The 14,549-nt window shown below is 32.4% G+C and overlaps 1 protein-coding gene across 1 annotated transcript in view; it reads right to left on the bottom strand.

The window, feature by feature from the left end:
• Positions 1-14,549, bottom strand: part of ADGRG6 (adhesion G protein-coupled receptor G6) — a 169,376-nt gene that overhangs the window by 70,189 nt on the left and 84,638 nt on the right. The window contains exons 4-5 of the mRNA XM_051997866.1: positions 5,835-5,903; positions 3,528-3,608 (exon numbers count right to left, since the gene is read on the bottom strand). Of these exons, the coding sequence (XP_051853826.1) occupies positions 3,528-3,608; positions 5,835-5,903 (150 nt within the window). The remainder of the gene's footprint in view (positions 1-3,527; positions 3,609-5,834; positions 5,904-14,549) is intronic.

The raw sequence follows: 14,549 nt of genomic DNA, 5'->3' as shown, positions 1-14,549 counted from the left end.
AGAAAATCTAGTCCAATGTTTTTTAGTTCTCAGATGAGAAAATTGAGACCTAAGGAGATTAAAGTGATTTGCATACCATCAGCCCACAAAGTTAAGAATTGGGCCTCTGGGGCTCTAAGTCTCTTTATTGTACTATGCTGCTTCCAATGCAGAGATGCAACCATTTTTAGACACAGACCTTAGATGGATATATCAGATCTTAAGCATCCTATAAAATCATCCAAAAAAATCATTATATTCTATATATTCTGTAGCTTTAAACATTCTGGCATATAAATAAGAACAAGCTAATGGGAGAAAAAAGGAGTCATACTATTTCATGACTAGAGGGTGGAAAAGAGGTAATATTGGGAAATTAGATGGCAACAGTGTTTGCTCTTTGTTTTAAATTCCTGTCACTTAACTTTTTATTCTCTTTAGGTTTTAAGTATTAAAGGCCATCTAAATAGTGCCTGGGCTGGAGTCAGATACTTATATTCTCTGTGACTCTGGGCAAGTCATTTCACTCTGTTTCCTTTGGTTTCCTGATCTGTAAAATGAGCTAGAGAAGGAAATGGCAAAGCTGTCAAGTATCTTTGCCAAGAAAACCCCAAATGTGTTCCCAAAGCATTGGACATGAGTGAAACAACTAAACAAGAATTAAAATAGTAGAGAAGATGTCAACCTGCATTAGTCAAGAAAAATCTTCCGTAGGAAGTCCCCAATTAAATGACAGGACCAGTCTCTATTTCTATACTTAAAATGAATGTTCTTTCATATTAATATCATGCTATAAGATTAATTCCAAATTAGAGCAAAATGATTCAACAGAAAACAATAGACATTGAGCAGTACTTTTAATAAATAATGTATGCCAATAAGAAAACGAACATCACAGCATTATAACATGATAACGATATAGCTTTTCTTCTTGCCAAAGTCAATCCATCTTCATGCACAATTGATTATATATCATTTCCTCCTATCTTGTCCATTAGGCTCCTCCCACTATTATATAATGCCTTCTCTATCTGTCTACTGATTTTATCCCTGCTGCTCTTTTCACACTTAAAGTCCCTTTGCAAACCAGCTTCCAACCTTTATCAATTAAAATTGCTTTCTCTAAAGTAATCAATTGTCTTTTAATTGACACATTTAAAGGCCTTTTTTTCAATTCTCATCTTTCTTGACCTCTTGTAATATCTGACAGTAAAATATGGCTTCCTTCTTCAGAATATTATTGATAGATAAAAATAATTCTTTGGTAATTCATTGTTAATATATATATATATATATATATATATATATATATATATATATATATATATATATATATACTTTTTTTTTTTTTAGCTAAGGCAATTGGGGTTAAGTGACTCACCCAGAGTCACACAGTTAGGAAGTATTAAGTGTATGAGGTCATATTTGAATTTAAGTCCTCCTGACTCCAGGATTGGTACTCTATCCACTGCACTATCTAGTTGCCCCTGTTTTTAAAAAGAAAAAAAAAAACTGTCAATAAGTGGAAATTTTATTTGATAGCTATACTCATTTTTATCGCAGAAAAAGAAACAAGCAAAAAACCCCAACAAAAATAACCTAGATCAATCCACTGTATTTCAACTAAAGAATCACTAGATAGCATTTTACTGCATAATGATGTTTAAAGTTTTTTGGTTCTGAGGCAATTTTTTTTTCTCCTTCACATCAATAATGGTTAAAAATAAAAATTTTCCTTTAGGTAATTATGAATTTCAAATCATTTCTGATGATTCTAATATATTTGCCCATTGTGGTGAAATCAAAATGCAACAGATGATGTAGAATTAGGAGAACTAAAAGAATGACGATAAAGCTTTTTTCCAAGAATTTCAGAAATTACATGAAGAATGACTACAGATTTACTCCACCAAGTCTGGGCTTCTAACAGAGGATGTGTCAGTGGTAGGGGGAGAAGTTCACAGAGGCTCTTTTGTATAACCATACAAAGACTGCATGACTGAATCACAATTATAATATTTCAAACTACTGGCTAGAATCCATATAAAATATGCACTGGAACCTTCCCTTGTTGCTACTTTCTTAGGGACTGTTGGAATTTATGTTTCATCATAAATCCTGTTGGTATGGATATCAAAAGCATGCTAAAAACTGCTCCTCTGACTTACTGTCTTTATGGTTCTGCTGATATATAAATATGTATTTGTTTTATATATACATATGTGTATATGTATGCATTGATTCATGCAAAAAATAGTAATTCTAATATCTTGCAACTTCTAAAAGAGAAAGGAGGTTCTTAAATAGAGGACAAAATTCATTGGACCCATTAACTTGATTGAATTGAACTTGTTTGTTTTATAATCTTATGCAGTTTATTTTTTACATTTAAAAATATTAATATAAAAAAGGAATCTACAGATTTCACCAGATCGATGAAGAATACTATGACAAAAAAAAAAAAAGTTAAGAATCTCTATTCTAGATTTTGGTCCTTCAGGTGAAAATGTGATATTCTCAACCTATAGAAATTGTTGTCAATATAAGTCAAATGGATGGAAAGCAGATAATTCATATATTGCTTATACTGAGTAACTAAGCACTACTCTTCCTCATGTAATGATAAAGAGGGATGTGGGGCACCTGATTCGTGTTGTCCATTACAAAGAAAATATAAGCAAGAATGCTATATCTTTTAAACACATATGTTGATAAATATAAATAACAATTAAACTTTCTTTCTCCTGTTTTTAAGATGAATTATGTAACTAGACCTGTGATTTCAAAAATTACAGGAGTAATATAAACAATATACACCAAAGATACAAAAGTTACTATGGAAAAAACCAGAAACACCCAATTCACTGAATAACTTCTTACAGGTTTAAATTGATTAGCAAATCTCATCTCTTCCAAAAAAATGGAACAAATGTAAAACATCATCCATTGTAAGTGCTTAGAATTCTCAAATGGTTGACCATAAATACTGTTGACAAATGAGAAGTAAAATCAATATGAAGTTTTAAAAGTTAAGTTATGTGAAATACTAACATCTAATAGTTTCTGAACAAAGACTTCATACAAAGTATTATTAATTCCTGAAATAAACATTATGCTTTTGAAATCAACATTAAAATTGATGCCTTTTTAATTTGAAATAGCTTTTCTCTAAAAGACAGTTCAAGTAACAGGTAGGAATAAGTTTTGCTAAATTTTACTCATTTAATTGACCAAAAGATCGATTATATTGGTGATCTGACTCATACAGAGTAAAACAATACTCAGTAACTTGTTTATACTAGTCTTTCAGATAAATGAAGAAATAACACGTATGAGGATCTCTATATATATGTATATATACACATACATGTATATGCTATATATACAGATATACATACATATATATGTATACACACACACATATATATATATGTTTATTTTAAATATCAACCACACTGATGAAACTCTTGAGGTTTTCCCTCAGAATACAGTTGTTAATGGTTCAGAAACATTACTTAAAAAAAAGGGGGGAGGGAACAATTTCTTACCATTCCTTTGGTTATCGACTCTATTAGTAACAGGCATGTTAGTGGTAGCAATGGGTGGTGTGGTAGGAGAGTTTACAGTAGCTGGCAATAAAGATGACAGAGATGTAATCTTGCAAAGGAACACATGACCGTTAATATGGATAAGCAATCTAGCACTCATTAATGCATGAAAACTCATACATAAGCATAATGGAAGTCTACTGCTAGATACTAAATATCACATATTCCAAGTTGATAATGAGTAAAGAGGAGAAATAAAGTGATAGGCTCCATGTCCCCAAATGGAATCATTCAGCATGATACTAGGTTAAAAGATACCAAAAAAAAAATTCTTATATCATGACATTATAGAAAGATTCTGAACTGAAAGTCAGTAAGATCTGAATTTTAGTCCTGGATCTGTTACAAATGTGTTTTTTTGAACTCTGGTTATATCATTTTGACTTTCTAGAGTTCAGTTTTTCAACTGCAAAATAGAGATTAGACTAGCTGACCATCAACGTGCTCTTTTGACTTTAAATACACTAAGATTCTATAAAAGTTAAGTCATTCCAACTCTGCCACATTCAAACTAAAGTGAAGTCTCCAAGGATTGATTCTTTCTCCTTGAGAAGAGAAAATATAAATATTAAGAAAACAAAATCAGAAACAAATGTGAAACAAATCAATCATTTAATGATCCAACTAGCTTTATTAAGCACTATCCAATGTTATATAAGTGCTATCCTTACAAGGGTGACATTTTCAAAGCATTACATAATATCTATGTTTTTAACACTGAAATTCATAGATCAAAACCTCATGTTCTGCTTTGAAAATGTTCCTAAGTATTTGGGAGAGAGATATTTTTTTAAGTAGTATAAGAGAAATTTTTCCTCAATGTGAAATGAAATTCAGAGGAATACATGTGTGCATAAATAAACACACACTTCCTTAAACCATGTTTTTTGTTATTCTAAATAATAATAATATTCTATTATTCCATTTATCATTATTATTTAAAAATCAACATAAAGGTTCAAAAATTTTGGTTTTGATTTCACATTCATACTTGTGTGTGCATATATACATGCAAACAGCATATTTAAAAAAATCATTGCATGTAAATAAGCATATCCACAGAAGTCTCCCATTGACCAAATCCCAAATCCCCAAAAGATTTTCTCTTTCCCATCCTTCACTTCTTTATAAAAGTGACTATATTAAAAGCAGTCATAAGTTTAAGAGAAATGATGTGATAATTCATTGTATTGCTGAAATTTAGTTGGTTTCATACTTTACCAAGAATAATAATTGACCATTATCATTTATAATAGGTTTTTTTCCCCTCTCACCCCCAAGACAAATTAAAAAAAAATCAAAACCAAAATTTCTGAATGTTTATATTAATTTTTCAAAATAATGATAGAATATTGTTATTATTTAGAATAATAAAAAACATGGTTTAAAGAAAAAAAAATTTTTCCCTTGAATTCAGTTTGAAAAGTGGCCATAGTCATGATTCTGTTTCAGAGAGCTCAGCACTTCTTTTGGTATTTAATCCATAGAAGATATGGGCGAAAAGGGTTACCAACCTATTAGAAGTAACAAGGGGAAAAATAAAGATGACTTTTATTATTTTAATAATTATACTTCAACAATTATAATGATATTAATTATATATTATTGAGTACACAGCTACTTAGTACATAACATATAGTTGATGAATATAGAACATGATCTAATTATTATTTAACAATAATTATCTGTAATAATACTTATTATTATTACATTAATAATAATTGCAATAATTCTGAGCAAGCCTGTGGTTATTTTGAAATCAAAGTCCCATTGTACATGATAAATGATCTGGCAGTTTCCTGTTAAGTTAGCAGAGCATTACGTTTACTTTCAATATTTGTTCTCATTTTATGAACATGAATACTTCTTTAGAACATTCTGCTTCAGGATTAATACAGGACCTTTGCAATCTGCTTGAGAAGAAAATAGAGGAAGAAATGAAATCAACCCTTGTTAAATAGTCATGTAATCATTCACATTTGAAATAGTAAAAGCTTTATGGAAAACTGGTCAGAGTGTGTGAATGCATTCCTTTCTTTATACCATATGTACAGTACACCCACACATCTAAGAAGACTTCCAGAACTCCTTCAATTTTTCTGGTTGTTGGCTTGCAAAATTTAAAAAGAAAGAAAGAAAAGTGAAACTGAAAAACCAAAACAATAACTAAAGTATTATCTAAAATAGCATGATAGCAAAACAGAAGTTTAGAAAAACAAAATTGTTGAACTGATGTCATATACTTACCTTGACAAAGGGTTCCCAGTTCTGCACAGCTAGTGAGTTCTGATGCTGGTAGTGGAATCAGGTAGGAACCTTAATAAATAGAAATAAATCATTACATACATTTGAATTACATTTTTTTTCAAAGCACACACATATAAATAAAAGACAAAAAGCTTTAGAGTGAAAATAGTCCGTAGAATAGACAACAGCAGAACTCATGTTATTTTAAACATTCATTCATTCAAACCTTCCTATAGTGGAAAACATATGTTAGGAGTTCAGGATTTAAAAAAAAAAAGTAAAATAATAACCTCTGGTTAATAATAACAATATATAATAATATAATGTCACAATAAAAATAACCTCAACTTTTATCTATTAAAATTTAACATGTGAATATATAGAAGTTTAGATTTAAAGACACAGAATGAGAGTAAGACCAATTCGAGAATTTAAAGACACAGGGCATTATGAATCCTCAGTTTATTTGCGTGTAACTGCTTTAGAACTTGAGTAAACCTCATGAAATGAAAATTATAACTATTTAGAGACCAAAGGATGATTAAATAAGGGCTGTTTATTTCATAGGGGAAATTTAATAACTTGTTCTAAGTAAATAATGTCTTATTGAGGATCTCAAGGATTTTATTTAAGACACCAAAACCGGCAGAAGAAGCTGCCTGGGGGAGTCTCCCATTTATTCTACAATAAAAATTGCAAAAGTATTCCCTGCTGAAGAACCTTCATTGGCTTCCAACTGCTTTAGAATAAAATGAAAACTCCTCAGCTTAACATTCAAAACCCTTCACAATTTGTGCCCAGTTTTCCTCTCTAGGCTTATTGTGCATGGTCCCCCATTCATACATTCTAGAATTCAGTCAAACAGATTTTCTTGTTATTCCCTAAACTTAACATCCCAGATAAGTGGAGGTCTTTGATTCCCTTAGAGAGTCCCTAGTTATATCACGGTTAATAGTAAAATAAAGTAAACTAGAATGAGAAGGGTAAAGAGGAAATAGTGGAGGGAATCAAATCAAATTATAATTCTACCTCAATAAAGGACTTGAGCAGGAAGGAAGAAAAGAGTAAAAAAAAGGCCTGATTTAATATTTCTTTAACTACTCCCCTTGAATCATCATTTTTTTTTAATGATTTGACACTTTCATTTTCAATACTGTAATTCTTAAACTAAAACTCAACATCTCAATCTCAAATTTTAAAATAATGTCTTCTCTATTTTATTTATCACGTACTGTATCTGGCATGACTCCATACATGTCTAATACATATTCTTTGGTCATCCACAGTATCCATAGTGAGTGTGCATTGAAGTCAAAAGGACACTGGACTGGGAGTCAAAAGATGTGGGTTACTTAAGTCATGACTCTGTCTCTTATCAACCTAGACCTTGTCAAATGACAATCTCTCTGATTATCAGTTTCTTCACCAGTAAAATGAATACTTTGCTCTAGACATTCTATAATGTCTTTCAAGCTCAGGTGTTACATAAAATTTCATAAAATCTAGACTAGGTTATGTTTGGTGATAATGATTCAGCATGGCACATTGGAAAGAACAGTAGAGCTAAAATCAGAAGTCCTATGTTCAAACTTTCACTCTGTCACCTTTTTAATTTCAAAAAGTCATTTCTCCTCTGAGTGTCATTTTCTGTATCTGCAAAATAAAAGGGTTTGACAAGATAAACTCTGAGGTTTATTCTAGCTACAGAGCTGTGTTCTTATCTAGATAACACAATCATGAGATATAGGTACTTTTTTTAAAATACAAAATTGTTTATTCTTAAATAGATCTGACTTTGGATAAAAAATTTCATCTCAGTTTTTTTCATTTGTAAAATAGATTGGATTAGCTATTTCTAAATTCCCTTCCAGTTCTAAAACAATGATCCTATGAAGTCATCATTAAGTAAATTTGACTTGTAAAGTAAAATTGCAACCCAGTTCTAGTTTTAGAATAAAACAGAATAGAATAAAAGGCATCCTGCCCAAGTCACCTATTCCAAAAACATAAGGTATAATTTTTGTTTATGTCAACTTTCTTCTCCTGACAGATTTACAAAACAGAAGATTGTTAAAGGAATTAATCAAGATAATCCTCCCTGGAGATATCAAAACATTAGGCATCAATGGAGGGCTTTGAGAAATTGACTCTTATATGTTTGTTTCCATTTGCACACACTCCCCCAACCACTCTCCTTCCCCAATGAAACCGCATTAATATATTTTTGTCCTTTTTCTCCTGTTGATGCAATAAAGATTTCTGCTTAATATTAGCTGTGACATTTACAGATAGATTTTAATGAACACACCAACTCTAAATCATTGGTAAAACACCAGTAGCAAAAGCAAAAATCTTTTTCCCTCCCTCCCTTCCTTCCCCTCCCCCTTTCTGTCTGTCTCTCTCTTCCCCCCTCTTTCCCCCTCTCTGATTCTTTCCTTCTCCCTCCTTTTGCCTTTCTTTTTCTCCCCTTCTTTCCCTTCTTCCTCCCCATCTCTCTCTCCTTCCTCACTCTTTTGCTCTCTCTCTCCCTCTCTCTTTCCTCCTAAAGATTAAATAACATTATTATCATCAACAACAACTATTGAGCATAATTCTGTAATCCTTTTTACTGGAGAAGCTAAGGACAGTGAATAGACTGAGTTTAGGAACACTGAGCTATGATAGGGCTAATACATTAAAACTTCAATGTTGATCAGTGATTGGATTAAATTCATAAATGACTGCTGCATTTATAGTCAGATCAGGGGATGGAGAGGGAGAGGGACACAAAGAGAGAGAGAGAGAAAGAAAGAGAGAAGGAGAGAGGGAGAAAGGAAGAGGAAGAGAGGAGGAGGAAGAGGAGGAGAGAGAGAGAGAGAAAGAGAGAAAGAGAGAGAGAATTTTTCATAAAATAAATAACTATTCTATATAATTTATTGAGCATCATACCTTCAGTGGAAAAATTATCCTTGCATGTAATTGATATTTAAGGGAAGATTGCACAATTCCAAAGAATAAAATATTTTACCAAAATAAAATGATGATGACTGCTAAAATTTCTGAGTTGTCCTGATATTTTGAAAAAATAATAGAAAGCTGCACTCTCTAAACTTGAACCTCTATCGGATTTTAGTAAAGTTGAAAAAAAGAAAGGATATAATATTGATCAACTAGAAAAGAAAATCTGAGATGGTCTAAGTGAAAAGTAGTGTAAATTAATGCAGTGCTACTCAGGCTGTTCTGCAGCAATTTAGGATTCAACAAAAATAATGAAAAGAATTATTGAGAAAAATTTTATCCCAGTGGTAGTTTCCTTCTAAAATAATCTTATATGATATACAACACATGTATAGCATAAATAATTACATACAACTTTTGTTCAGTATGAAAATAGGCTTAATTTGCTCAATCTGGCAGGGCAGGAAGAATCCTAGACAAATTGGAGAACTTAGTTGGGACTGAATTCAATATATCAAGTTAAGTCTAGGACTATTTCTGCACCTCCTATTTGCCAGGCACTGTTCTAAGCACTAGGAATACAAAGCAAGAATGGGGGAGGCGAAAAGAAAATAACTGTTGCTTTCAAGGAGCTCACTCTCTAAGCAGAAGAGGGAAGACCACATGCAAATATTTATGTCCAAACAAAATATATACAGAATAAATCAGAGCTATCAGGAAGATGGTATCAGCATTAAAGGGAACCAGGAAATGCTTTTTAGAGAATGTGGGATTTATAATGAGACTTGGAAGATAGACTGTAAAACCAGGAGGTGGAGATGATGAAGGAGAGAATTCCAGGCAAAGGACGCCAATGCAAATACACAGATGAGGAAAATTCAGTGAAAAAAATATCAAAGGAGGCCAGTGTTACTGGATTATAAGTGGAAAGGAGAATGGCATAAGAAGTCTAGAAAGGTAGGAGGAGAGCAATTTATGAAAGATTTTGAATGCAAAACAAAGGACTTTTATTTGATCCTGAAGCCAATAGGGAGACACTAGAGTTTACTGAGTCTGGGGAAGGGTGGTGGTGAAATATATTACTTTAGCCCTTAGGTGAAAGATGGACTAGAGTAAGAAGAGACTTGTGAGGCAGCAGGTTAGGATGAGGGTAATGGCAATATAAAAGAAGAGAATGAAATATATACAAGTGACATTATGAAAGTAAAATTGACAGAGATTGGCAATATATTAGATAAAGAATATAAGAAAGATGAAGAGTTAAAATCTGGTTTTAAACCTGATTAACTACCTTTGCACAGTAATAGAGAAATTAAAAAAGAGAGGATTTGGAGGGAAAGATAATGAGTTTACAGTTTTGGACATATAAGATATCTAGAAGACATCCAGTTCCAGATGTCCAATAGACAGGTGAATATGTGAGATGAAGATTCAAAAGAAAATTTAGGATTGAACAAATAGATTGGAAAATCATTTACATGTAGATGACAATCAGAATACACAAAGTCATCAAGCAAAACAATATATAAGGAGAAGAGAAGAATATCTTATTACAGCATCAAGGACCCTTATCAGAGCCCTAGAACATAGGAAAAGGAAGCAGGCATTATCCAGTTGAAGATCAAGCAAAAGAGACTGAGGGGCAGTCAGACAGATAGGCAATGCCACAAAACTAAGAAATTAGTGTGTCAAGGAGACAGTGGTCAACAGTGTCAAGTGATACAAAGAGGTCAAAAAAGAATGGTAATTGAGAAAAGATCATGTAATCTATCAATTAAAATAATATTGATAACTTTGAAGAAAGTTGTTTCAGTTGAATGACCAGAATGGAAACCATACTTTGGAGAGTTAAGAAGAGAATATGAGAAAGAAAACAAAATACTAATTGTAAATGGCCTTTTCAAGGAATTTAATCATGAAAGAAAGGAAAGGGATAATAAGATGACAGCTAGCTGGAATGGATGGATGGCAAGAAAGGATTTTTCTTTTTGGTTGTTGTTGTTTTTCATATGAACTGGGAGACTGAGTCAGTAGTTTCTTACCTCTTTGATTTTTCTTCATCTATAATATGGGAATGATAATATTTGTAGAGTTGTTCCAAAGAACTACTGTGAGAAAAAGCCTTTAGAAATCTTAAAGTCTACTATAAATATAAGATGATATTCTTTTTCTTTTTCAGTTTGGCATGATTTTTTAATCCTCCCTTATCAGGTCAGTGTGTCTGAAATGCCCATTTCCCTGACCAATATGTATTTGGTTCCTTCAATATATTTTAAACCTCCAAAGTGTTCCTTAGTCAAATTAGTTTGGGAATTATGTTTAGAATATGGAGTTCTGATGGCCAGTTAAAAAAACTTAAAGGAGGAAACACCCAATAAATCATTATAACATTTTTATAAAGAGTATAATAGTGTTAACACAAGCTTTCAGAATTCATTGAGCCATGAATATTCTATCTTTAAGAAGGGGCAATCTTTTTAGGAATTTATTATGAAGAATAAAACCATTAATATATGTGTGCAACTTATTAATTTTCTAATCAATAATGGCATTAAGTAGTTTGGGGACTTTAATTTGCTTAATGAACTTTAGCTATGCTATATCTCAAACATGTCCAAAACATGTCTATTGTACAAGGCATATTGAAAATACGTGCATTTATGTACATGTATACTTATCTGTACATATGCATTCAAAGAGAAATGTCACAAAATGAGACTTAGCTACTGAAATTCCTGAACAAAAATTATTTCTAACATTATAAAGATGCAAAGAACCATATAAATAACTAAAAATTCAGAGTTTTCAAAAAAAGAAACATAAGGAAAGTGAAACTAAATAAAAATTGTTCAAATATTTAAATTCAGCAATATTTTTAGGATGTCCTCAAAAATTTGTGAAAATGCATACAGATTTTTAAATATCCAAACATTTTATTGAGATATTCACACTGACTGGGATACTCATCAAGTATATCCAAGGTGCCACAATTTTAATAGTAAATGTTTTGTTTTACTGTCTTACTTCTGAATTCTAAATTTATTTATTTTAATAATTCACACTTAGAAAAATCATTACACTTTCTATTGGAAGTTGATTTTGGAATAAAACTGCATATTTAACACACATGACCAGTTCAATGGAATGCTTGGAATGCAATCCTATTTCTCCATTGGTTATTGCATGATCATTAGTTTTAAGGAAATGAATTTTTATAATCAGAGAATAGCAATGCTTTGATGGGGAATAAGTGGGGGCATAGGAAGGTTAATACACTAATAATACACAGTTCCATCTATTTATTTATTGCAGTTATGCTTAGTTAACAAGCATTGAAATAATCTCTGTCACAGGTATTTCCTGGCAATTTATAACTGACAAAGTCCTTCAACTCCCAAAGCTGATCATTAAGCAGCAGGAAATTCCCTCCCCATCATATGTTCAAACATAACCCAGGCCATGAGTAAAAGAAATGATGCAATTAAAAGTCACTTTGAATTCAGGAAGACTATTGTAAAAGTAACAGAGCTAAATTCCATTGAGCATATGAACATACATTCCTCAAGAAGAAGTATGTACTTAGTCATCTGCAAATTATACTTCTATACACAATCCATGCATATATGCTGAAAATTGTAAGATTTGGGTGAGATAAACTAGTAGGGGAGGTCTCAAAGATGCTGCTAAATGAAACATGGAAACTCCAAATAAGGTATCGGAAGAATTTTATTTGGTTATTCCACTCTTGTCATACTGACAATACAAACCTGGTTCAATTCAATCAATTAATATTTCTTAATTGTATACAATATGCTTCCCTAGTGACCTGAAACATCACACAAAGGGCCTAGAAATAAGGGAGGCCTGTCAATTATTAAGAAGGAGAGTTAAGATGGACAAAACCAAAGGTCACATTGGTAAGTCTGAGATATTGAAAAAAAATAAGTCCTCCAGTATATTGAATGAATTCTCTGTGGAGAATTTAATGAAAGACTTGGATGTGAATTAGAAGATGTAGAAATTTGATATGTACTGGTGAAGATAGTATCCCAACAAAGTCCAAAATGGGCAACTGAGAATATAAATAAGCTATAGATCCCTCTTTCTCAGAGGAATTAAAGTCTAAAAGATTGCCATCATATGTACACAAATAATTCTAGTAGAAGAGAAAATGTGATAAGCATAAAGAGAAATGCAAGGAATATGATAGAAAAAAAATCTGAGAGATCATTTTGCCTTGGGCAAAGAAAAAGAGGGAAATAAAAGAGGTTTAGATGTCAAAGGCTATTGAAAGGGTCATAGGCTTTTCAGTCAGAAAATTGGGCTTCAATTCCAAGTTTTACCATTTGTTTCCTATGTGACCTCTGGAAAATTATCCTTATGGATCTCTATTTCTTCATCTTCAAAAAGAGGAAGTCAGACTTGAGTGCTAAGGTTTCTTCCAACTTATGATCTTACATGGTACCTCAGTTTGGTCTTGAAGGAATTTCAGTATTTACAAATGGTGATGGTTGGGGGTTGAATGGGACATTCAAAACAACAGAGATGAAAGTTGGTTTGATCTTCATAGTTAGATCCACAATGTATAACCTTACTGATGACACTGGTTCTACCTATTTGTCCTGTGTACATAACTAGTCAAACAAAGAAGGATAAGAATGGACCAGTGAAGAAATTCCATTTTTTTTCTCCCAAAAGTTAAAGAACAGAAGCTCTGGGCTACTAGAATTGGGAAAAGATCTGTTTAAAGGTGGCATGAAGAATAGAAAGCAGTTGTTTTAAGTAGTTCATGCCTTGACCTTTTAATGACTGCCAAAGGTTTGGCAAAATTAGGCATCTAAACCAGAGGGCACTCAAATACAGGAAGTGCATGCTGGCTTCTTCACCTGGTATTTGCTACAGTGACTGTTGGATTTTCTAGGAGCTGAACCATGTGGTTAAGTTTGAAGGTTCAGCTTGTGATAACTTTAGAATTGGGAAGGGCTAGCTGGGGGAACACCACCCAGCCCTCTGAGCATTCTGGAGTCTCTCTCTGGAAGAGGGTCATAATTGACCATCTTTCCACCCACCCACCAGGAAATACCTCAGAAGTCACATCACTTTAATTGCCTTCCTACCTCCTGCAGGGAAAATGTGGGCCAGACAGTCAATAAACTTAATGGGAGAGCAACCAACAGGAGCTAATCAGTTCCTCAGACTGAGAAGGTCTTTGGGGTGGAAAGAAGGGACAAGAAGCTTTCCTTTTCTAGGTCTCTTTGAATCAGGTCTTCATAGTTGTCTTATTTTGTTTGAAGTGCTGCAAATTCTCTCATATACTAATATTCTAAGATACCATTATTTTACTCCAAAGCCAAGCAGAAGATATTTTGAGATTCAGAATCAGTTCCTTTCCCTTAGTGTGAATAATCTGGAGTTGACAGTGTATGTAAAATGTTGTTGATTGTTTCAACCTCTGATTTCATTGGTTTAGGAAACTGCTGGTGAGGAAAAGATTAATCAGACCTGACAATTCCAAAGATAATATGATCCTTGCTTACATTTTTATTAACACTGGGAAAATAAGGTTTCAATGTTTTACTTAACTTTACTGCATTCTGCCATCTGACATTAACAATTGTAATATGAAATATCAAACATAACCAAAAGAAGACACTATAAGAGGTCAAATGGTTTACTCCTGACATTAAACTTTTCTCTGCTGTTATTTACAGAATCAGGGTCCTTTCGGATCTCAAGGATTACTTGTAAAACAAATTTTTATGTATAAAAGCAATCAAA

This window comes from Antechinus flavipes, chromosome 4 (assembly GCF_016432865.1).
Source record: "Antechinus flavipes isolate AdamAnt ecotype Samford, QLD, Australia chromosome 4, AdamAnt_v2, whole genome shotgun sequence".
In the NCBI taxonomy this organism is placed as follows: Eukaryota; Metazoa; Chordata; class Mammalia; order Dasyuromorphia; family Dasyuridae; genus Antechinus; species Antechinus flavipes.
This window is presented reverse-complemented; position numbering and strand designations above follow the sequence as displayed.